A 26,274-nucleotide genomic window follows, 5' to 3' on the forward strand; every position below is an offset into this window, starting at 1 on the left:
GCCCACATGTTTTGGGGGAAAACAAATTATGTTTTATGGTGGGGTGATGGTACTTTTAAAATTTGTGCTATAATGCAAATCAAAAAATTATATATTTTATCTGTATTTTAAAATAATGGAAGACTTTTTTCTCATGGATTCAACAATTCTCATTAACCACACTCTGGGTATCTTCCCTTTTGTTGCTCTATTGAAAATCAATAGTTATAACATTCCCTGAGGGCTCTTCAATCGGAAGTTTCAAAAAATTTGGGCACTAAAGCAGCCTATTTTACAAAAGTGAATGTGTCAGATTTATAATTTCATAAAATTGCTGTTAATGGAACTTTAATTTCTTTTCAAACAATGGAACTGCCTAATTTAGAGAGATCATTTTCAACTCACTTCAAATATACAGTAGCCTCTCAATTAGAACATCCTCCAGCAAGCAAAATACTTTCTTTATCTGATCATGCGTACTTGGTAAACACTATAGAGTGGACAGAGAACAAAAAGGCTTTCGAGTAGATGCTCTCTTCAAACTAAAGCTTTGTCGCGTTGAAAAGAAACAGTGCTTTGAATAGAAACAAGGTCTCCATTAACACCATCACAGTGGAAGCACTGGGGATAGCTTTAAACATTTTATGACTCAGCTCCTGTTTAACCCTACTCATGTCAATGACTCAAACTTCCCATTGTTTTCGGGATGTAAAGTTTTCTTTTAAAAAATGCTGTCTAGACAACTCTACACTACCTAGTGGTTACAACATACCTTTGATTATATGACAACCTTATGAATGTAGCCTACATAAGATCCTGCTGTGTCCACTGTACCAGGACCAAATCCCCTTTCTAGTATTTTAAACTGTTGAAATGCCAACCACCTATGTGTAGAGGGAGGCTCAAATCAAAATTCAAGGTGCTTCAAACTTAAGGTACCCCTTGTGTGATTAAAGGATTCAAGTTTCCAGTTTAGCATAAGTACTGAGCAAACAAGCTTTTCAATAGTGATAGTGATTATATTCTTATACAAACATTCAGTCGGTGATGCTGTATGCTTTACTTGCATTTTGTTCTGCTTCATATTTTTTTATTTTTAATTATCAAAAACACAACAATGAAATAGTTATAGAGAACTGTGTAATTTTTCCAAACATGTTTTGGCACAATAGATATGCCTGTAACATGTGTAGCATTTTGATTGTGAAAACCACATTAGGAATGCAATGAAGCTGACAAATTATTTTTCAACTGTCTCAACAGGTCCCTGTTTAAGAAAGGAAATGGACTGAAGAACATGTACTTTTCACCTCTGAGGCCTGTTCAAACTCAAAGGTTATTGCAGAAAATAAAAGCTCATGGTGTAGAGGGTAACATTTTGGCATGGACAGAAGATTGGCTAGCTAACAGGAGACAGAGGGTAGCCATAAATAGGTATTTTTCTGGTTGGTGGGATGTGACGAGTGGTGTGCCATAGGGATCAGTGCTGGGTCTCAGCTTTCTACAATTTATATATATTACTTGGATGAAGGGACTAAAGGTATGGTTGTTAAATTTCCTGATGAGACAAAGATAGGTAAGAAAGTAAGTTGTGAAGATGAGACGTAAGGAGACTACAAAGTGAAATAGATAGGTTAAGTGAGTGGGCAAAGATCTGGCAAATAGAGTATAATGTGGTCAAATGTGAAATTGACCATTTTGGCAGGAAGAATAAAAAAGGAGCATAATATCTGAATGGTGAGAGGTAGCAGAGCTCTGAGATTCAGAGGGATCTGGGTGTTCTAGTGCATGAATCACAAAAGGCTACCATGCAGGTACAGCAGGTAATTAGGAAAGCTAATAAAATTTTATCATTTATTGTGAGGGGAATTGATTACAAAGGTAGGGAGGTTATGCTTCAGTTATATAAAGCACTAGTGAGACCACATCTGGAGTACTGTGTACAGTATTGGTCTACTTATTTAAGAAAGGATGTAAATGCATTAGAAGCAGTTCAAACAAGGTTTACAAGACTAACACCAGGAATGGGTGAGTTGTCTTATGAGGAAAGGTTGGACAGGCTAGGCTTGTATCCAATGGAGTTTAGAAGAGTAAGAGGGAACTTGATTGAAACCTTTAAGATCCTGAGGGGTCTTGACAGGGTGGATGTGGAGACGATGCTTCCTCTTATGGGAGAATCTACAACTAGGGGGTCACTCATTTAAGACAGAAATGAGGAGAAATCTTTTCTCTCAGAGGGTTGTGAGTCTTTGGAACTCTCTTCCTCAAAGGCAGTGGAAGCAGAGTCTTTGAATATTTTTAAGGCAGAGCTAGATAAATTCTTGACAAACAAGGGGGTGAAAGTTTATCGGCGGTAGGCAGGAATGTGAAGTGGAAGTTACAATCAGATCAGCAGCCATGGTCTTATTGAATAGCAGAGCAGGCTCAAGGGGCTGAGTGGCCTACTCCTGCTCCTAATTCGTATGTTAGTATGTAACCCAACAAATAGGACAAACACCTTTTCTTTCTGGTGAATCCTAAGGCTGATAAATGAAATTAATTTTGGAACTCTCAATGCTGTTACCTATGAACATTGCTTTAAAGAACAAATTATAAATTGTCACTAATTAGACACTCTCATGCAGCAAAACATAGGGACAGATGGTGCTATTCCATGGGCATAGACATTCCATGATGCTTGGGGGAGGGGTCACAAATTAACTCTTTCTTGATGAAAAAAGACAAATTTCTTTTACTTTTTAAATCCTCTCATAATCCTTGCAAATCCTAAAATAGCATAAGAGACGAGGTCTGTCCTAAGAACCCATGAAAGTCATATCATAATTAACAAAGTTGGCCAACAATGAGCAAATTTACTTTGTTTAAACAAGATTTAATGCCATGGTAAGGATTTGTTTATAATTACTTAAAATAACAATCAGAGGCAACATTGCTATATTCCTTATTATACACACATATATATACATGCACACGCTTTCATCTGTTATGTTTATTGCACCGGAATTTGAAAGAAGCTTTTATTTTTGTCCATAGGTAAATGGTCACTTGCCAGCTAGTGAGTGATAGAAACACATTCAACAAATTTTGTGCATGTTTCAGGACATGCTCCATCTCTGCACAGGCCAGGCTACCCATCAAGACCTCATTTGGTGCTGAAAGGGCTCATGTATTTGTGCAGCTGACTACAAGCTAGCCTGTTGGTTTCATGCTGCTTTCAAAGGGTGGAACGAGGCACAGTGGACACCCAGATGTAGGCTTCCCACAGGATTTGGAATGCAACAGAAGGCATCGCCTTCCCTTCTTTCCCGAAGAACCATAACATACCTGAGGTGACGGAGAGTAATGGCATTGAGCAGCCAAACAAGAGGAAAAGCGTTGCAAACATATCTAAAAGCAGAAATCCAATCTGCTGCTGCCAAATGACTTGTTCACACTTTCTTCTTTACGCTTGCACAGATGGGTCATCAAAACAGATCATTAATTTTAAGGCAACGGCATGCAACAGGGAGCACACAAAGTTTACATTTATGCACATTATCAGCTGAAAGAACTGGGGAAAAAAGTTTATTCATTCATTAAAATAACTACAATAAGGTGTCAACTATAAAAAACAGGTTTGTCAATGTTTTATTTAGAAACCTAATTAAAGGATGAAGGGCCACTGTCCTAGAAACCACCAAGGAGAAAGAGCGAAGCCTGAAGTGAATCAAGATGTAGAATTTATGTTGCACCAAGTTTGGGTTTTCGATGCCAGTCAATTATTTGGACCAAAGGAAGGCAAGAAAGGCCACGGTGCTAAGGGGTTGAAAAAGAATGAGCCCGTTGACAGATATTGTGGAGATCTTGATCTCAGCACAATAAGAATGTTGAGGAGAAAGAGCATTCAGGAGCATAAAGAATGGCAATAAAAAGGAAAATTTAGGAAACAAGTTAGCGCAAGCTACTTAAAATTTTCCGATTACCCTGTTAATCCAGTAGATCTAAGTGTTGTCAGTTCAATTCTCCTAGTGCTTGCAATTTATGTTTCAATATTAACCAACTGACAAGAATACCCTTGGTACATAATATTACCGAAAGAGCAACGTAAATGGACGTAATTTAATTAGGAATAATCTCATTTAAGTAGCCATTTATCAATCATCAGACATTTTTTTCATCCCTATGTGCTTTGAATGTTTCTGTAGCACTCATTCACAAATTAGCTCCCAGACTCCATTACTTGGAAGCATATCTCAGATATAAAGATTCTCAGATATGATTCAGCAGTGTTGTTTTTACTGTAGTGAGACTTTTGTCATACAATGTGAACAATCTTGGAGATGCTCACATTACACCACCAAATCTACTATTTAAAGTACACAAGCGTGGGTACAACTGCTTGCATGGCAACCTCAAGCATCACGCACTGCTGACAAAGTTTCCTGTTTCAACTGCAATCCTACCTTTAAACAAAAATAGTTTAAGCATTCTGAATCACTCATGAAACAGGGATGCACTGCACATTTTATGAAGTAACCATTATTCAAGATCCTTTAGCAGACCGTGGTAATTAGGAAGCACTGCACCACACTCATTTTCAGTAGCGATAGGAAGGAAAAGACCTTACATACCGCTTTACCACTTATGAGTTCCTACTGAAAAGAAGCACACTGATCTAAGGACTGCAGTCTCCAATTGCTGTTGTCTTAAAACTTTGGTTAGCACAATAAAAGGCCAGTATCATTCCCAAGGCTGCTTTGGCAGGTACAAGGTCAGGAACAGGACAGGATGTCTCTCATAGCAACAGCAAGCACATCAGCGGAAGGTAAAGTAATGACGGCAACGCCCACATAGACTGTGGCTCTGAAAAAGACAGTAAGAAAAAGAAATGAAGCAAACATTAAAAAAAAAGATGGAAGAATATGGAGGGAGAAAGAAAGATGGTGAAGAAACAAGGTGGAGTCAGAAAAGAGAGAAAGAGAAAAAGATAAAGCGAAGAAAGGTACAAGGGAGAAATGCAGAGAAAAGTGTTTACCTACAATTGAGAAAAGTATTCACTTCTTTCCAACAGCAACAAAATTGGAATAATAAGCAGCATTTCTCCATATAAGCAATAAAACAAGCATCATTCAGTACTGGTATTCATGAAAAATCTACCTCTATTTCTCAATAATAATAAACCATGAACATATCATAACTTAGGAAAGCAGTTCATCAATATGACAACGTAATATTTGCTTAAATGAATATTTATATAGCAATATAATTGCTTAACTTGCTGTTTGCATTCCATGGAAAAACCAAAAGTTCAAATGGAACACCACCATTGCAGGGATAAAATTAAAATACTGTGGATGCTGGAAATCTGACATAAAAGCAGAAAATGCTGGAAAAACTCAGCAGGCCTGGCAGCATCTGTGGAGAGAGAAACAGAGTTAACGTTCCGATTCTGTTATGACTCGACTGAAGAAGAGTCATACGGACTCAAAACGTTAACTCTGTTTCTCTCTCCACAGATGCTGCCAGACCTGCTGAGTTTTTCCAGCATTTTCTGTTTTTATACCACCATTGCTGGGTTTGAGTAGTCTTTACCAACAAAGCAATTTATGATGAGTTGAAAATTAAATTATTCTAAATGACATCTTACCTAAATGTTTAAAATCACACAAATGCGATTCAGAAGATATTTGAAAAACGTCCATTAAAAGACGAAGAGTTAAAGTATCATGCCTCTCTCCCATCATGTAAACTAACCAGCTAATCCCTTGAGGTTCAGTACATGGAAATCAAAAGGCTTGATTCTCAAAACAGAGGTGAGTAGTTTCAATGATCATTAAGGGGGATTTGTAATTACAAGAAAAGCCCCCTACAACCTATGATAAATTGGAGGACAACAGGTCATTGCAAGTGTGATATTGACTTTTTGTTTATGAATAATAGACCCTATAACTCACTGACACTGCACACATGGGTAAATCTATTGTGTGGCTCATTTTTCATGAGTAAATCAATATCACTCTCCAGAGTGGTTATAGCTCTAATTATTACATGTGATTATTGTGTTTTTTCAAAAGTTAATTTAAAAAATGAATTATTCATACCCACATGATTCTTTCTATATGTTACCAGCTACACAAATAAATGTAATTTGTGAAAACTTCACCATAAATTGGCACAAGCTGTTCAGTTCACAGCTTTATTATAAAGAAGCCTACCCTCCCACAGTGGTCATAGTTTATATGTTTGTTAGTTATGCAGCACATTGCTACAACACAAATGATACCACAGTGGTTCACTACAACATTCATACAACTATGTGCGACAGCTGAACTCTCAAAAGGAACATTGTACATCAGCAATTCTCAACATTTATTTAAAATGATAAATATTTTATCATATTATAGCAGTTATTAAAATAAGTGGCATTTTTATGATTTCAGGGAAGCATAGACTGAAGGCAGAGAAAAGCCTTGGATACACCAATTATTCCGCTGGTAAAGGAACAGATATGTTTAGAACCAAGACCAAAAGACTGCAAAGATCCCCGACTTGGTGTCCAGCCTATGTGGAGTTAGCTGGAGTGCTATTATGGGTTCTTCACTTGACCTCAATCCTTCTGAACAAAAAAGATGCATTTATATAGCATCTTTCTTGACTTAGGGCACCCCAAAGCACTTTACAGCCAATTACATACTTCTGAAGTGTAACCATCAATGAACCCTTGAAATTGTCTTTGTTGCCTGATTATTTCAATGCACAGTGCCTTTATTTTTTTTATATACAGCCACACATATATCTTAAAAGGGGTGGCTTGCAAGCAACCTGCACAGTACTTTCACAACTGCTGCACAGCCACACACTCACACAGCTTTGGGGGAACATTGATAATCACTGTTGTAATGTAGAAAACATGGCAGTCAAATGGCACAATGCAAGGTACCACAAACAGCAATGAGAGAATAACCAGATAACATTTATTGATGTTGGTTGTGGTATAAATATTAGCCAAGATACTGGCCACTAATGCAATGGGAAAAGTCTTCAAAATAGTGCCATGGGCTCTTTTCCATCCACCCTGCTTAATGGCTCATCCAAAAGATGGCACTCCCAACAGTGCAGTACCCCTCAAACTGCACTTGAATATCATTGCTTGCTCGAGTCTCTGGAGTGGAACTTGAATCCACAGCCTTCTGATTGAGAGCTGAGAGTGTTACCACTGAGGCACTGCTGGCAATGACAAGAAAGGGTTTCCCCTCCTGACCACTGTCCAGTGGCTCATTGAGTGAAAACAGGAACATGTTGAGGTGTTCTTCACAGTCAAATGACTTACAAGATATCAGACTGCTATCTACTGTTCATAGCTCAAATATAAAGAACAGCCATATGGTTAGGGTATCAGCGAATATTCGTAGAGCTATGTCATAGCCTTAGGAGAGGTTGAGAAAACTAAAGGGGAATGTGTTTTTAATAAAGACCTAACACTCTGCGATATGAGGTCAGACTGATTACTATGATAGGTACACTTAGGATTTTGAATCAAAATAATAGTTTGGAGATTAGCTTTATTATTCACATATAACTTCAATTGAAACAAATAGCTAAGATGCCTTAAAACTCTGACCAGTGTTGTCTACAGTGACGTAACAGTGACGTTCCCACCAAACCTAGTTATTTTTTATTAACAGCAATGACTACTATTCATTTCTGTCACTCTCAGTGATAAGGCAGTGAGTCGCACATGTTATATGGTGTATGTCACTCAGGAATTTTTCTAGAAAATCATTAATGAATCCTGTAGCCAACGGTTGGTGTATCTTTTAAGAAAGGTAGTAGAACATTAGAATCACAGTCTAACTCCCTCTACAGGAACAACGCTGAAAGTAACTACATTATACCACTGCAGGATGGGTCCACCCAGTGCTGCACAGCACAAAGCACAAAAATGTTTTAATCCTTTAAGTGGGTATTGAATATATAGGGGTTGAAATATGACAGAATGTGAGCATGGTGTCCATTCTATATAAAATTGTGCTCATTAACCATTGTGTACTGAATACTTATCTCTCCCATCTGGTACCAAACATTACCCTGTCTGTCCCATTGCCTGGGCAATGGTCAAATTAACTCTAGAGAGTGTCTCAACTTTTAGAGGATGTCACGTTTTGTCCTTGCCTTGGCCCAATAATGATCATAATAGCCACTAAGCTCTCCCGGTAATAGTCATCCCTGCACATTACTACAGGATCAGAACTCATTCACAAGTTCAATGCAGAGAAGTGAGCCAGAAATAGGTGCCTGTGTTATCTGTTTGGGTGAAGAGTTGCGTTTGCAAATAAAATTACATCGCCCATGGCTTATCTTTCAGTCCTTCTTGTTTTAGGTTTCAAAATGAGAATTTGAAAACGCAGAATGGGCAACATGTACCAACTACTCAGGAAACATTGGAAGGAGGTTTCGGGGATTATGGGGGGGGGGGGAGCCACGAATGGACGGGCTGGGGAAGGGGGGCTGCGGGAGGGTGAATGAAAATGCCTGTGCGGTGGGAACAGGGGTGCACAATGGTGTGGGGAGGAGGTGCCAGGCGGAGATACAAGTGTTGGGTCTCAGTGACAGAGGCTGTGAACCAACCTCTGACAGCAGACAGGAAAGCCACCTAGGAACCCGCAGCACTAATCCCTGCGCAAATATGCTGACCCGCTCGCTGGAGGCTGCCTTTGGCTGAGGACTGGGGATCAATCCACGGTTGTAATGGAGCTTAAATAGCCACAAGGGCCTTCTAGAGTCAATAAAGCCTACAAGGCGTTTGATGTTCTGAAAACGGAGCACTTAAGGTTGTCTGAAGTCAGGAACTTTCTGCGAGTCTGCGATCAGCGATATGTCGACACTGCCTCTCCATATTTGTTCAGCTCATTCGTGAACTTAACCTTTACTGGTCATGAGCCTGTTAACAGGCGGATCAGTGGCTTTACCAGACAGAACTGCAGGCTGCCTTTGGTCAAGTCAGAGCTAAAGTGCCAGAAAAATTCCACCTCCTTCTCAATAGACCCAGTTTCCTCCGTTCCCTCAGGCAGGAGGAGCCTGCAGGGCTCTAGGTTCACTTTTCCTCCTTGCTCAGGCAACTCAAATAGCAATATTTCCAACCATTTCAGCACAAGTCTCCCGTATTACCAAATACCGGGGGGTGGGGTAGGATTATTTAAGAGGAGTGGGGCTTATTGTGCAGCTCTGTCACAGACGCAATGGGCCGAGTGGCCTCCCAGGTCATAAAAGCAAAATGCTGCAGATGCTGGGGGATCTGAACTAAAAACAGAAAGTTTGTGGGGGGAGGGGGGTGGGGGGAAGGAAAAAAACTCAGCGGGTCTGGCAGCATCTGTGGAGAGAGGGAGACAGAGTCAACGGTTCGAGTCTGTCTGACTCTTCAGTTCCAAACGTTAACCCTGTTTCTCTCTCCACAGACGCTGCCAGACTTGCTGAGCTTTTTCCAGCATTTTCTGTTTGTGTTTCTGGCCTCTCCCTGTGCTGTATCATTCTCTGCTTTGGGCATGTCTTACATCTCCCTGTCCTTCCACGCACATCAGTAACACTGCTCTTTCTAAGGATTAAACGATAGTCCCCTTAAAGGTAGTAAAAGGTCATTTGTCCCGCATGTCAGCGGAGGGGACAGAAAGAGACACTGAACCGACCAGGCGTTCGCTTCACTTCTTGCCTGGTGTAAACTATAAACAGAGCCACGTGTGTACCGGCTCCGTGCCTTCGCCCATTGTGCCTGGTAATATTTTGCATTCCACAGAATATCATTTTGAGGGGGGGGTGGGGGTTGTAATGCAAAGCATGCTCGTTTCATCAGAACAGAATAAGACCGAGGTCCCATAGGGCGCGTCCTGCCGGAGATTCTCGGCGCCCGTTTCATTAAAGTCCCAAGATTTCGATGTATGGGTTTTACACGGCATGGGAGAACAGGATGTTGGACTGAGACAGTGATCTTCCAATGGAGACAATTCTGAGGATTCTCCATCCAGCTACAACTATTTGCACTGATCGAGTTATGTCGCGACAAAGATTCATTCTGCTGAAGCCTTTCTCATTTTTGCAAACTAAGTCTGGACTCTTTGAAGTTTTTACCGCATTACACGAAAATACGAAGCGCCAAAACTACTGCAACAGAAGTTTCTGTTTAGAGCCGGAATCACGAACGTTAAAAGTCCAAATGAGGTTTTTTTGGGGGGAAAAAAAAAGGAAATACGAACACTAACGGGTTCCCTTTAACGGGTGAGATTTCGCCAAGGTTACCTCCTAATTTATAAAGAGACTCTGTTTCTCTCCCCTCCCACAGATGCTGCCTGATCTGCTGAGTGTTTTTGGCAACATGTGTTTGTGTCATCCCCCAGTGTTATTGTTGAGGCGCTCAAATAATCCGAATGCCCCTGCAGAGTGTGAAAGAACAGCTCCGCAGGTTAAAAGTATAGCTGCAGGTTAGAAATCTTAACTCTAGTGGGGTCGGCATCATTTCGAAATCGGACCTTCCTCCCCCCCCCCACCCCCCCCAACCCCATCTCCCGACTGTGTTACTCTTTAGTTTTTAATTTTAAAACAGAACACAATTATAAGGAGGGCGAACTGATAATTCTGCTGCATGTAACGTTAACAACCATGTGCTACACTTCATGAAACCCAAGTGTCCCTGCACCGAGAGCTATAGAATATTAAACAAGCCCCGATATTGAACTTAAATCCGGTTGCACGATACGTGGAAACCATGTGATATTTCAATCTTTTTTAAAAACGAATGAATCCAGCCCGAACTGCACCGTGGAAATAGTAATATCTCTGCAGAGTATAAGGCATTTGAAAATTGAGGTGTCAGTCCTCGGGATTTTTGTGTTAAGAATGATTGTAAACTATTTCCTACCAAAGAAAGATTTCTGCAAATTTGGTTTTTTAAAAAAATCCCAGCACTCCCTCCAGGAGTACATGCATCAACATGTACCCGACTGAACTCCAAAATTTACCCCCCCAAAAACTGAAGTAACTGCACCTCCCCACACATCGTGTCAATTCATCTGGTTTGACATAAATGACGCGAACTAACTCCATCTGTACAAATCCCACCAGTTCCTAACACGAGTTATTTAACGAAAAAATATACACCTTATAAAGTAGAACCGAGCATCAGTTTCTCCCCCCCTTTTTTAAAAAATAAAGCGTTGCAACGCAATTCCCACACGCGTAAAAGCAGTGATTTCGGTTTAGGAGTGAACCGGGCAAGTTTCATCTGCACATCCATTCGGTTCTGTAAAAACTCTTATAAACTGACCGGCGAACGGAAATGGCAGGGATCACAACCTTTCATTGGCGGCACTTTGGCAAACAGGCACTTCCAAGCATACCTGGACCCGTCTTCAGCACCTGATAGACTGAGTATTCTCTCACCACGGACTTCTACACCATTCATGATAATGAGAACTTCATGATATGTAGAAAGCCTCAGGGCCAAGGCAATAGCCTGGCAGCTAAGGCAAGTCTTTTACATTGTGACTGTGTGCAAGGAATGATCACTCATCTACCTGAAAGTTCTTGAACAAAGCTGAAAGCCGAGTGATGTGCAGACTCAGGCAACGGGATGTGCATCTGGCTTTGGAAATACTGTCGGTGCCGAGCGACTCCTCCTGCTTGCGACCAGCCCAGCTCCATCCGGCTGTAATCCACAGAACGAGAGCCACACGGGCAGCCAGTGCATTGCACCGAGCCATTTTGGTGCCAGGGTAAGACTGGGGTTTTGGAGTTTGAGCAGTGGGATGATGAGCCCGTCCTGAATGCGATCAGTTCTCAGTCTACAGACTCTCATCCCTTTCTCAGGCTGGACTCAAAAACTCTTGCCGCCGCCTCCTGGAGGCGACACAAAGCGCTCGATTGGCTCAGTGCTATTTGATTGACAGGCCAGGACGCAACCCCCCACCTCCTCCACACACACGCCTGTAGGTGAGCGACATTAACTCATAATCTGAAGAAATTCACTGCAGAAAACGTTTGAGAGCAGCAGAAGCTAAGAAGCTAATAATTTTAGCTGGGCCACCCATTATTAACTCAGCGCAAGATGCCATAAACAACTCAGCGTGTTATTTAATGAGAAGCACCTTTCATATCTCTGGAAGATTGCCTTTGTTACGACCAAATATTCTTTCTGGAGAATAAAGAAAATATTCAAAGTTTCAAAATTGTAGTTACAGCCTGAAACAGAAATTGCAATTAAATTGTGAATAAAAATAATGGAAACGTTCCCAATGTGCATTAGCCAGTAGATATCAGGATAATCTAATTTATTAACCTAGATCTCTGCCAGGTCGCTTTTTCTATGCCCTGGGATTGTATGGGTGCAATTGTACTGCAACTTTCAACTTTGCTATGTCAGGGTCTCTCTCGATTCCCAAGAGAAGCAATAGGAGAGCCTCTAGAGGAAGCTGTCTAACAATGCTTCAGTTTGACACAGCGTAGTTTACAAGTCCACTGTGAATGTGCGTTTATATAGCACCTCGCACAACTTCAACATTCCAAAGTACTTTTGAAATGTGGTCACGGTTGTAATGTAAGGAGGCCTGGCAGTCAATTTGCACACAGCAAGATCCCACAAATAGCAATGTGGTAGTGACTAGATCATCTGTTCTAGTGATGTTGATTGAGGGACAAATATTGACTAAGACGCCAGGGATAATTCCCCTGCTCTGATTAAAAGTAGGGGCATGGAATCTGTTACATCTACCTGAGAGGTTTAATGACACTCCAAAAAAAAGCAACACCTTTAACAATGTAGCATTTCTTCAGTACAGAACAGCACTATTGCTCAAGTCGCTGGAGTGGGTCCAGAACCCACAATCGCCTGACTCAAAGGCAAAAGTGCTACTAATGGCCAAAGGCTGATGTCCTGCTATGGTGTCAATCTTGATCTAAAAATTTACCAGGGAGCCTCTTGGGACTGACTACATGTCTTAAACCAACTCCTGAACATTTTGTTTAAACATACATGGAGCTGATTTTAAATGTTCAGAGAGGGGAGAATATGTAACTGTGCTCTCTAAATATTAACACATTAATCACGAGGATGGGAGCATTGTCACCACACATGCACAGAAGTCCGATCCGGCAAGTTGGAGCCTGGACACTATAAACCAGGTATTGCCTGGCTTCAACCAGTGCTGCAGATGCTACAATGTTCACGCAGAAAACCCATAGTTTTGTAATCGCCTTCATTTATCATCATTTTAAGAACAAAAAGATTTGGCTCATGGTAAGTAATGCAAGTTATCGCCAGCTAAGGCCAGTGCAAGCATGTAACAATCCTTTCTGTAACAAGAGCTTATTTAGTACTTAAATAGCAGTCGACTACAAGGAGTCTTTTGCACTATAAAGAACTCCTGCAATCACATACTTGTACAGATTATATACATTACTGAGTATATATCTACCGCCAAAAATGCCATGCATAAATATACCGATACTGTGATCACTATGACTGATCAGTATGAGCCCAACAGGTGAGATGATTTGTTTTCAATGCATACATAAGTTAGTTACACTTCAGTACAGGAGGTATTCGCAGTTAAACAAAACCTATAAACACAAGCTTTCGGGGAGATGGTGGTGTAGTGGTAACGTCACTAGCCTAATAGCCAGTAACCCAGGCTAGTGCCCCGAGGACATGGGTTCAAATCATGCAGCTGGTGGAATTTAAATTTAATGAATAAATCTGGAATATTAAAATACCTGCTGCAGGAGTGGGTCTGTAAAATGTGGTGAACCATTCAAAAATCCATTGACTTTGGTGGGAGGGGCCGTAAAATTCCTCCCAGTCTCAGTAATGGTGACCATGAAACTATCATCAATTGTTGTAAAAATCTGTCTAGCTCACTAATCTCCTTCAGGGAAGGAAATCTGCCTTCCTTACCTTGGCTGATCTACATATGACTCCAAACCCACTGCAGGATTATTATGTTGCAAAAAACAGTAGCAAATCTGAGGATGGGGACGGTTTTAGAAACCAGCAAAATGTTAATAAAAAAATAGGGAAAATAGAATATGAGAGCAAACTAGCCAGAAATATAAAAACAAATTGTAAGAGCTTCTATACGTATATAAAAAGGAAGACAATAACTGAAGTAAACGTTAGTCCTGTAGAAGGAGAGACAGAAATACTTATCATGGGGAATGAGGAAATGGCAGAAGCATTGAAGAAGGGTCATGAGGACTCGAAACGTCGACTCTTTTCTTCTCCGCCGATGCTGCCAGACCTGCTGAGTTTTTCCAGGTAATTCTGTTTTTGTTTTGGATTTCCAGCATCCGCAGTAGTTTTTTGTTATTATCTCTGTGAACAAATATTTTGTCTGTCTTACAGTGGAAGACACAAGTTTCATACCATAGTAACCCAAGGGCTAAAAAGTGAGGAAATTATGGAAATTAATATCAGTGGAGAAAAAGCATTGGAGAAACTTAAAGGACTAAAATCTGACAAATCTCCAGGACCTGATGGCCTACACCCTAGGGTTCTAACAGAGATAGTGGATGTGCTAGCTATGATTTTCCAAAATTCCATAGATTCAGGAACGGTCCCATTAGATTGGAAGTCTGCAAATGTTACGCCACTTTTCAAGAAAGGAGGGAGAGAGAAAACAGTGCACTAAAGGTGTTAGCCTGATATCAGTTGCTGAGAGATGCTGGAATCTATTATTAAGGAGCTCTTAACAATGCATTTAGAAAAGCATAGTATGATTGGGACAAGTCAAATTGTTTTACTGAAGGGAAATCCTGTTTGACTAGAGTCTTTTGAGTGTGTAACTAGTATGGTAGATAAAGTGGTATATTGGATATCGAAAAGGCATTCAATCAAGTTCCACGCAAAAGGTTAATAGGCAAGATAAGGGCTCATGGAGTTGAGAGTAATATATTAGCATGGATAGAGAATTGGCTAGCAGATAGAAAGCAGAGTGGGCATAAACGGGACTTTGTCAAGTTGGCAGGCAATGAATAGTGGAGTGCTGCAAGGATCAGTACTGGGACCTCAGCTATTCAGAATCTATATTAATGACTTAGATGAAGAAACAGAGAGTAATGTATCAAAGTTTGCTGATGATGCCAAGCTAGGTGGAAAGTTTAGCTGTGGGGAGGACACAGAGGCTGCAAAGAGTTACAGACAGGTTAAATAGTGAATAACAAGTATAATGTAGGGAAGTGTGAATTTATTCTCTTTGGTTGTAAGAAAAGCAGAAATATTTTTTTAAAAGATGTGAAACTTGTAAGTGTTGATGATCAAAGAAATCTGGGTGTGCTTGTACAAGGAATGCAAAAAGTTAGCATGCAAGTGCAGCAAGCAATTAGGAAGGCAAATGGCAAGTTGGCCAGGTAGTTTGCAAGGTGATTGGAGTACAAGAATAAAGAAGTCTTGCTACCATTGTACAGGGTTTTGGTGAGACAGCATCTGCAGTACTGTGTCTCTACATATAAGAAAGGATATACTTGCATTGGAGGTCATACAGCGAAGGTTCACGAAATTGGTCCCTGGGATGAGTCTTATGTTGAGAGGCTGAGTAAATTGGGCTTATATTCTCTGGCCTTTAGAAGAATGAGAGGCAATCTCACTGAAACCTACAAAATTCTGAAGGGGTTTGATAGGGTGGATGCTGAGAGATTGTTTCTGCCGGCTGGGGAATCTAAAACACGGGGACACAGTCTCAGGGTAAGGGGCCAATCATTTAGGACATTGAGGAGAAATTTACTTCACTCAAAGGGTTGTGAACCTTTGGAGTTCTCCACCCCAGAGGGTTGTGGATGCTCCATCGTTTGGATATATTTAAGGCTGGGATAGACAGGTTTTTGGTCTCTCAGGGAATTGAGGGATATGGGGAGCGGGTGGGAAAATGGGGTTGAAGCCCAAGATCAGCCATGATTGCGTTAAATAGTGGAGCAGGCTCAACAGGCCATATGGTCTATTTCTGCTCCTATTTATTGTGTTCAGTGTAGTTGACTCTTACCTGCCCTCTGCAATAAGGCAAGGCAACAAATGCTGGTCTTGCCAGCAATGCCCAGATGCCATGAAAGAATCTTTTAAAACTTATGGCTAGCACTAACTGGTCTTGAGCATCCAATAGTTAATATATACAATATTATATCAGGAAAGTTCTACCAATAGAAGAGCACGGTGGAACAGCTGGAGGCAGGCAAGGGACAGAAGAGAGGGGAAAAACGGAGGATAGGAGAGGAAAGGGGATGTGGGAGAGGGGAAGATGGTGCAGCAGGGAAGAAGAAAGAGGTGCATGTCTGAAGGAGTGGGCAAAATGGGAGGGAGACGGGGATCTCTGAGCAAAAGCAGGGAAAATTAGCAAGGTGGGTGGGGGGAATTTCTTAGCAAAGGAGGGGAATGGGCTTCCCTGCCCTCTCATAGGGATGATTTTTATGTTCAGTGGGGGAGTTGACAGGGGGATGGAGAAAATTATTCTGTGGATGGGTTGGAAGGACAGGGCAACTGGTTGACACAACTTTCTTCGCAAGTGGAGGAACGTTGAGTGCCAGGTCTGATTTTCTTGTCAGCAGTAATTGTCTAGGCTAGAGGGATTCCTAGTCAGCTTTCTTCTAAGTGAGGGAGGGGAGTATCCTTTAGATTTCTACTGATTTATTTGTGATGGCGTGCTCTTCCTATTGGGGAAATATCATTTGTTTCCATGGATCTTATACAGACTCCTCTTGTAAGGACTTAAAAACCACAATTAGATCACTCCCCAACAAGTTAAGTTTATGCAACCTGTCTTCACAATTTAACCCTTTAAACCCTGGTAACATTCTGGTGAATCTGCATTGTTTCCCCTCCAAGGTCAATATATCCTTGAGATTAACCCAAAAGCTAAACCCAGTTCTCCAGATGTGTTTAACCTAGGTTCAGTACAACTGTGGAATCACTTCCTTCCTTTTATATTTTAACCCCCTTCAGATAACCACCAACATTCAATTAGCCTTTTTGGTTACTTATTCTAATACCTTTTCATGAAGTTTATTTTAGAGACTGGTTCATTACCGTCACTGAGTAACTTTCATTCCACGATACTTTTACGTGGAGTTCGGAATCAGGCAATATTTACCTTGAGATTGGACAGAGACATGCTGAAAATCGAGGAATAAAAACAGAATTGGGGGCTCTGCTGCTGCCAAATGTTTGGCCAGCAGGCAAGGATGTTAATACTTGTCATGTTGCTATGCCTATTTTGTGTGAGAGTGCAATGCAGATGTTGTTTTGAACTATTGTTTTAGGTTCAGATGCTTAAAAATCTGTGCAATTGGCTGTTGTTGTGATAGCCATTAAAGGAGAGTTCAGCACAATGGGACTGTCACATAACGTTAGTTCCACAGTCAACAATGTGATAAACAACCTGTTAATCTGGTTTTGGAGATGCTAATTGAGGGATATTTATTGACTAGGACACAGAAAGAATGCTTCTGCTCTTCTACACATAGGGCCATCATGGGCTTTTTACATCCACTAGAACAGGTTAGACATCCCATCTGAAAACCTGACTACGTGACACTCCCTCGTTTATAGTGCTGAGATTCTAGCCTAAGTTATGAGATAATTAGAATAGAATGGAGCAAAGCCAGGGAGCAATTTAAAGTGAGAACAAGAATCTTGAACACAACTTGTTAGAGCATGAATGAGAGCCAAAGGAGCTTGGAGAGTGTGAAGATACTGGGCGTGCACTTTGTGCAAGGGAAGATGCTGGCATTTCAAATTAGTCTTAACTTGGAAAGGAGGCAAAGGGAGCGTCAGAGAGGTTGAGATTTGAGGTGATAAGGGAAGGATTAAGCTTTTGACGGTGATGGAAACAGTCAATGACGTAGAGATGGAAAATGCTATATTGGTAACAGAGCAGATGTGGGAGTGGTAGCTAAGCTTGGAATCAAGAAGTATACTGGAGTTCTGCATAGCCTGATTCAATAAAATAGGGGGCTCCAGTGGGCTAACGTGATGGTAAGCTGTGGGTCCCATGTTGAGTTAGATTGTAACAGTGCAGAAAGCCAAATACAAAGGATTATAATGGGACTAGAAGCAAAAGATATAGTGTCATTCCACAAGGGGATCAGGATCACTCTTGCAGGCAGAACACAGATGTTTAGAAAAGCAAACACCCAAAGTGAATCATGTCTCCCCAATATAAACAACACATGTACACAGCCATGGTTTTTTTCTTACATATTTAAAGTTATAACATCTTCAGCTCATTCCCCACCAAGCAATAAGCAAATCATGTGAGTTGGAGGAATGAGTATTGCAAAAGGTGAAAGCAAGTATTTTAGGGCAGAAGTTGTTGAACTGCATTGTAGCTGATCTTCTGGATACATTGAATTTGTGAGTGGAGTGCAATCTTCCGTTTAGTGACTAGGACTTTGCATTGGTTCAGCTCGACTGGCCAATTCCTCGAATTTGGAACTTTAGGTGTGACAAAGAGAGATTTGATCCAGCTGAGCTAACGTAAAAACATGGGAAAAGAGTTATTTGCCTTGTGCAGCAACATCATAAATGCATCACTAAATGTGTTTATAATTTTGCTATCACATAGTGACCAGCGAAATCTTTCCACCTCCCCTCCCTGTCTTCTGAACTCACTAAACACAGCTAACAAATGGTCTAACATTCAATAAATTTAGCTAACTTTAACAGAATGTTAAATGTATCATACTTCCTATGCTATAAAGGTCTGAGTATGCAGTGGACTTCACTTGATTACATGTTGATGTCTGTTATGGAACCCCTGACTTGACACTGCTTTTGGATAATTCTATTTCATATTAACAGTGAAGTAGATCTTTTCATTTTCCTTTATACACATTTCGCTTCAATTCCCTGTCAACTGCTCTGCTGATTTTCGATAAGCTTTCCCTGCCCTATCAGTTTCAGGCAGAATAGAGCAGGTAACTATGAATCCAATTTTGTTTAATTCTAGCAACCACTGCACACTCTGGCCCAATTTTGCAGTGAAATGGTTTAATAACTGATTTCAATTTTTACACTCTCATCTCCCTTCCCTTCTCCATCTTGCACTGTTTACTTAGCATATTATATCGTGAGTCATTTCAGCTAAAAAAACATGGAACCGGCCCACACTTACACTTATTGTCTTATTCATTCTCCTTTGCAGATCAGTGAGAATTTCCACTCCATCTGTCTCGATTTCATTTTTTATATACATAAATTGAATGTAACAGCAACGAACAATGATCTGCAGTTATGTAATCGCATTTCACATAGAAAAACATTTCAAGGTGTTTCACAGAGAGGTTTAAGGAAAAACAGATGCTAAGCCAAAGGAACGATTAGGAAAAGATGCCCAAAAATATGGTCACATTAGAACCATAGAACCATAGAAAAGTTACAGCACAGAAGGAGGCCATTCGGCCCATCTTGTCCATGCCAGTCCAAGGACTCCCAGGTGCCCTTTCTAATCCCACCTTCCTGCACCTGGCCCATAGCCCTGCAGCTTACAGCACTTTAGGTGCAAATCCAGGTACTTTTAGGTGGGTTTTAGGAAGGTTCTTAAAGAGCAGAGGCAAAGGGGATTAGGGAAAAGATTTCAGAGTACGGGCTCTAAGTGCCTGAAGGCACAGGCACTAATGCTGGGGCAAAAAGAGTAGGGTACACATGAGCCAGGCATCAAGGAAATGGAGAGTCAGGTGAGGAGGGGTTGCAGGGTTGGATGAGGTTACAGAGCCAGGGTGTGGTTTAAATATAAGGATTAAAATTTTAATTTTGAGGCATTGGAGACCAGGAGCAAATGTACATTTGTAAAGACAAGGAGAAGGACAAGCTGGACTTGGGGGGTTATCTGATACAAGCAGCAGAATTTTAGATGATTTGGCTTAAAGATGATGGCGGATGATTGGCTGGCCAGGACAACGCTGGAGTAATCAAGTTTGCCAAAGGCATCCATGAGGATTTCAGCTCTGGGAAGGCTGAAGTAGGGCCAGTGGCAGGCAATGTTACAAATGTGGAGGTCCTTCTGTCCTTATGATGAAAAGGTTGTGAGATTAGAAACTCAGCTTGGGATCAATCAGGACACCAATTCAGCTTAAGGCTGGAATGGGGGAGTTAGAGTTGCTGGTGAGGACTAATGCCATGTCTTCAACTGATGTCACAATGGGATAGCATGCAGATGAGGAAGAAGGGACCAAATATAGACTTCGGGGTCTTAGGAGTTCATAGTTTGAGCATGGGATGAGAAGCCATTACTATCACGCTCTGGCCAGATAGATAACCTTACAAGCAAAAGTAGTCCCAGTAGGCTGACCAAGGGAAGAGGTGTTAGAGGAAAAGGGTAGAATTGACCACAGGGTCACAGAGCAGTTGAGGGATAAGGAAATCGGGATAATGCACCATGGTCACAATTTCATAGAATGTCATTCAAAAATTTAGTTAGGTCTGTTTCAGTAGTATGGAAAGGGCAGAATCATGATTTAACAGAATTCAGACAGGAATTTGCGGGAGAAAGGGGTATGATCTGGCAGACATAGGAACAGGGGAAGGCTATTTAGCTCGTCGAGCCTGCTCTGCCATTTAGTACGATCATGGCTGATCGAACACTTTGATGCCCTTTACCCAAACTATCCCCATAACCCTTTACATTATTGTTAATCAGAAATCTATCAATCTCTATCTTAAACATACTCAATGATTGAACTTCCAGGGCCCTCTGGGATAGAGAATTCCAAAGATTCACAACCCTCTGGGTAAACAAATTTCTCCTCATCTCGGTCCTAAGTAGCTTCCCCCTTATTTTGAAATTGTGTCCCCTGGTTCTAGACTCCCCAACCAGGGGAAACATCTTACCTGCATCTACCCTGTCTATTCCTTTAAGTATTTTCTAGGTTTCAATGGGATCACTTCTCATTCTTCGAAACTCTAGAGAATACAGGCCCAGTTTCCCCAATCCCTCTTCATAAGACAATCCCGCTATCCCCGGAACTAGTCTGGTGAACCATCATTGCACTCCATCTATGGCAATAATATCCTTTCTGAGGTAAGGGGACTAAAACTGCACACAGTAGTCCAGGTGTGGTCTAACAAAGCTTCTATACAATTGAAACAAGACTTCACTATTCCTATACTCAAATCCTCTTGCGATAAAGGCTAACATTCCATTAGGCTTCCTAATTGCCTGCTGCACCTGTATGTTAGCTTTCAGTGACTTATGGACAAGGACACCCAGGTCTCTTTGTACATCTACACTTACTAATCTTTTACCATTTAGGAAATACTCTGCACATCTGTTCCTCCTATCAAAGTGCATAACCTCACATTTTTTCACCTTACATTCCATCTGCCATGTTCTTGCCCACTCACTAAGTCTGTCCAAATCCTCCTGTAGCCACTTTACATCTTCCGCACAACACACATTCCCGCCTAGCTTTGTATCATGGTGAACTTGGAAATATTACATTTGGTCCCCAAATCATTGATATATATTGTGAACAGCTGGGGCCCAAGTACTGATCCTTGCGGTACCGCACTAGTCACAGCCTGCCAACGTGAGAATGCCCCGTTTATTCCTACTCTCTGTTTTCTGCCTGTTAGCCAATCATTAATCCATGCCAGTATATTGCCTCCTATCCCATGTGCTTTTATTTTGCTAATCAACCTCCTGTGGGGGACTTTATCAAAAGCCTTCTGAAAATCCAAGTGTACTACGTCCATCAACTCTCCTTTATCAATGTTGTTAGTAAACTCAAAAATCTCCAACAAGTGTGCCAAACATGATTTCCCATTCGCAAATCCATGCCAGATCAGATCATGAGTATCCAAGTATCCATTTATCACATCTTTTATAATAGATTCTAGCATTTTTCCTACAAGTGCTGTAAGGCTAACAGGTCTGTAGATCCCTGATTTCTCTCTCCCTCCCTTCTTAAATAGTGGGGGTGACCTTTGCTACACCCCATGTTCTAAAGGTTTTGGGAGGAAAGAAGATTGGAGATTGGAAGTAGTTATCGTGATTGATTTTATTGCGACATATACTGAAAGCTTTATAACCCAGTGAAGGAGAGTTTGATTTTTGCTAGAATACTCCTTTTATTATTTGTATGAACTAGCATAGCTGGAAAAACCCAGCTGTCAGACCATCATTAAATTAAAAGAGCTTCCTCCTTTTTGCTGGTAGGACACATAATTTAAAATTGCTTGCAAAACCGCATGCAATCTAAATAGCTTAGTAGTCATTGACATCAAGAATGAAACACAAAGCACAGGCTTCATCATGAAGCTTCAGTGCAGAGCTCATTAACACCACATCAAGTGAACTGTAAGCAATATAACAAAAAACATTAAAGTATATGATGCCTTTAATGTTCCCTGGCACTTCACAGGAGCATTAGCAGACAAAATTTGACACGGAGCCACATAAGATATTAGGGCTAGTGGCCAAAAGCTTGAAGAAAGAGGTTGGTTTTAAGGAGCATCTTAAGGCAGGGAGAGAATTCCAGTGTATGGGGAAGGCCACCAATAGGTGAGTGGAGTAAATCAGAGGGCAAAGTAGAGGCCAGAATGAAAGGAACACAGGGTACAAATGGTCTTGAAAATGTATTCGGGGCTATAACCCATCCCTCGGTTTGAATGAGTTCCAAAGGTCAGGCCAGCCTCATTATCGAGTTTATGCCCTCATCCCGAATTACAGCCTGGCAACACAATTCTCTCTGCACCTGGAAAGGTCGGATCCGCATGAGGATGGAACAGGAATGGGAAACCTTGCTCCCTGTATCTCAGCGCCCCATGCAGTGATCATGCTGACATTGCCTGTGCTAGCCCGGGGAGCTGAAACGTCGCACTCATCCGCTGGGCCTTCCCATTTGCTTCCCAGGAGGACAATACATTTGCATCGTTTTATGCAATGCTGGATTTATGCGTGTCCTAGATAATTGGCAATTAATTTGCCGAATGCTCCTTTTAAAGGAGGATTTTAATAAATAATCAACAGGAAGTAAATGCGCCGGATCTTTCATAAAAACAGACAATTCATCCACCCCAGGGATATGTAACCAGCCCGGCGTGGGTGTCAGTGAACAACATCATCTATCTGGGATTCTACAGTTAACAAAAAAATGTGACTAAAGATCAGCGTACTCGTGTGAAACTTCCTGTTCAGTCGATTTGAGTAATAATTGAATTGATGGAATCATCCAGTTGCAATGACTGCATGTAGCCTTATGATTCACACTAAATACAACTGCTGATCCAGTCTCACTGGATCCGTATGTTTCCCTGTCTTCTGAAGTGGGAGAGGTAGAAGTGGGGGTAAGTTATACCTATTTACCTCTCCAGAAGGAGGGGACTTGTTTTTAAAATAAGTCCAACGTGTCATGCTCATCCACACACGTGTGTGAGGGGAAAGTAAAGAACAAGAGACACAAAAGCAAACTGTGGAAACGACGCGCAGCAAGTGGACATGCTTGGGACGAGCTAAAGGGGAAAAGATGCAGAGGGCCAATAACCGTGACCTTCCTGCACCAAGTGATTATCGGGTCAGTTTTCCCCGCCGCTCAAGCCAATGTAAACACATGTATACTTACACACACACTCAGGTAAACACAAACCCAGGTACATGCTCAAATACACACATACATTCACACAGTGATAGTTAACAGAAAACCAATGATAAGCTCACTTTAATTTCCAATAACAAGGTTCACATTTAAGTTACTGTGATCAAACATGACTCTTGCTCCGAAAAGACTTTTAATTAAATGGGATAAAAGCAGAAAGTGCTGGTAAAACTCAGCAGGTCTGGCAGTATCCGTGGAGAGAGAAACCGAGTTAACGTTTCGGGTCCAGTATGACTCTTCTTCCGAAGAGCTTTTTCAGCACTTTCTGGTTTTATTTCAGACTTTCCAACTGGTTCGCAGTTAACTGGAATGACAGGATTAAGTAAATACAATTATATTTGATGCTTATCCTCTAATCAATATTGCTCAGCAATAACCAACTCCTGTGACCATTTAGTGAAATCACAGGGTGCTTTGCAGAATAATGTTGTGCTGGATGCTATGTATACACAATGCGGAAAGTATGAACAGACCTCCAACAAATCCAAGTTAAACAGTTACCTTTGGTCTTGTATTGTGAGGCCTGGTTGGAGTTATGTAGCAGAAAAGGACGCCGCACTCTGGAGAAAAGGGGAAAACTCAACTGAAACATCCAACAGCATCGAACTGATGTGAAGATAGCGTTGTGATTCTGAATTGAATAAATTCACACGTCAATCCAATCGTTAGGTTGTCTCCTTAGACAATATATCAACATCGAACCTAGTAAAGGAAACCTTTCCAGTCACTTTCTATTTTTATTGTTTTTGACTATTAATGACTCGTATCACTGATTTCAGTTGATCTATCTGTGCTCTGATTTGAATAAACATCATCATTTTTCTAGTAAGTTCAATAACATTTCCAGACCTCAATAATATCTCAAACACAATGAAGATATTTTTTGTTTTGTCTAAAAGGAGAACTCTATGTGTCTTAGGGCAGACATGAACAGTTAATCGAAGTCAAATACATTTGGGATGAAACTTAATGTGGAGAAGTGTAAGGGGATACATTTTGGGAAAACAATGAAGAGTTGAAATAGACACAGTGGTAATACTTTAAAAGAGGAGACACGTAGGCAGACTTAGGTGTTCCCATGCAAGAATTTTTAAGATAAGAGGATATCACAGAACTGTTACAGCACAGAAGGAGGCCATTCCGCCCATTGTGTCTGCACTGGTTCTCCAAATGACCATTTCACCTAGTGCCATTCTCCTGCCTTCTACCCATAAGCCCGCAGATTGTTTCTTTTCAAATAATCATCTAAGTCTCTCTTGAACACCGTGATTGAACCTGCCTCCACCACACTCTCAGGCAGTGCATTCCAGATCTTAACCACTCCATATGTGATTAAGTTTTTTCTCGTATTGCTTTTGCTTCTTTTGCCAATGACTTTTAATCTGTGCCCCCTCGTTCTCGATCCTTTCACGAGCGGGAACAGTTTCCCCCTTTCTACTCTGTCCAGGCCCCTTATGATTTTGAATACTTCTATCAAATCTCCTTTTCTCCAAGAAAACAGTCCCAACTTTTCCAATCTATCTTAATAACTGAAGTTTCTCATCCCTGGAGCCATTCTCGTAAACCTTTTCTTCGCTCTCTCCATTGCCTTCACTTCCTTCCTAAAATATGGCACCCAGTACTCTAAGCAATACTCCAACTGATGTCTAACTAGTGTCTTACAAGTTCAACATAACCTCCCTGTTAATATAAACTGTAAATATCATTCATGGGACCCTAGCTATTATCAATAGGGTCATAAACTAGAAAAGCAAAATTAATGTGAAACCTATGCCAATAATTGGTTCAGCCCAACAGCTAGAATATTAGACTGCCTCCACAGGAGTGGACTCACTCAGTGCAGAAAGGCACTCACCATGAGTGATGACCAGGAATTGTCAGGCTGCAGTGTTTGCTTTTCCAGCCTTTCAATAAAATGGATCAAACCTGAAGTTGTGTGAACCTGCTATTTCCCAGATGACATTCCCAGCTACACTGTTCCATCCTGGGAGTACCCAATCAGGAAACCAGCCCTTTTCATTCCAATTCTGGGCTCCTACTTTAGGAAGGTGTCAAAACAATGGAGTTGGTCATAAGGAGAGACTAAAGAAATGCAAATGGTTAAGAAATTTAATATAAGTGTTCAAAACTTTGAGGTGCTGATCAGGTATCATTTCTACTGGTCAATTAGTTTTTATAAATTCTTTCATGCATGTGGGCGGCGCTGGCTAGGCCAGCATTTATCACCCATCCCTGATTGCTCTTTAGAAGCTGGTGGTGAGTGTCTTCTTAAACCGCTGCAGTCCATGTGGTGTAGGTACACCCACAGTGCTGTTAGGGAGGGAGTTCCAGGATTTTGACTCAGCGACAGTTAAGGAACGACAGTATAGTTCCATGTCAGGATAGTGTGTGGCTTGGAGGGGAACTTGTGGATGGTGGTGTTCCCATGTATCCTTCTGCTTGGTAGAGGTTGCAGGTTTGAAAGGTGCTGTTAAAGGAGCTTGACGAGTTGCTGTAGTGCATCATGCAAATGATACACACTTGCTGCCACTGTTAGTCTATGGTGGAGGGAGTGGATGTTGAAGGTGATGGATGGGGCGCCAATTAAGCAGGTTGCTTTGTCCAGAATGGCATCAAGCTTCTTGAGTGTTGTTGGAGCTGCACTCATCCAGGCAAGTGGAGTGTATTCCATCACACTCCTGACTTGTGCCTTGT

General features: G+C 41.3%; 1 protein-coding gene across 1 annotated transcript in view; it reads right to left on the reverse strand.

The window, feature by feature from the left end:
* anos1 (anosmin 1) overlaps window positions 1-11,820 on the reverse strand; it is a 193,040-nt gene extending 181,220 nt beyond the window's left edge. Inside the window, exon 1 of the mRNA XM_078545237.1 lies at window positions 11,523-11,820. Coding sequence (XP_078401363.1) covers window positions 11,523-11,708 — 186 coding nt within the window. The 5' untranslated portion in view covers window positions 11,709-11,820. The remainder of the gene's footprint in view (window positions 1-11,522) is intronic.
* Window positions 11,821-26,274: the final 14,454 nt, after the last annotated feature.

Source organism: Cetorhinus maximus, chromosome 7 (assembly GCF_964194155.1).
Source record: "Cetorhinus maximus chromosome 7, sCetMax3.hap1.1, whole genome shotgun sequence".
NCBI lineage: Eukaryota > Metazoa > Chordata > Chondrichthyes > Lamniformes > Cetorhinidae > Cetorhinus > Cetorhinus maximus.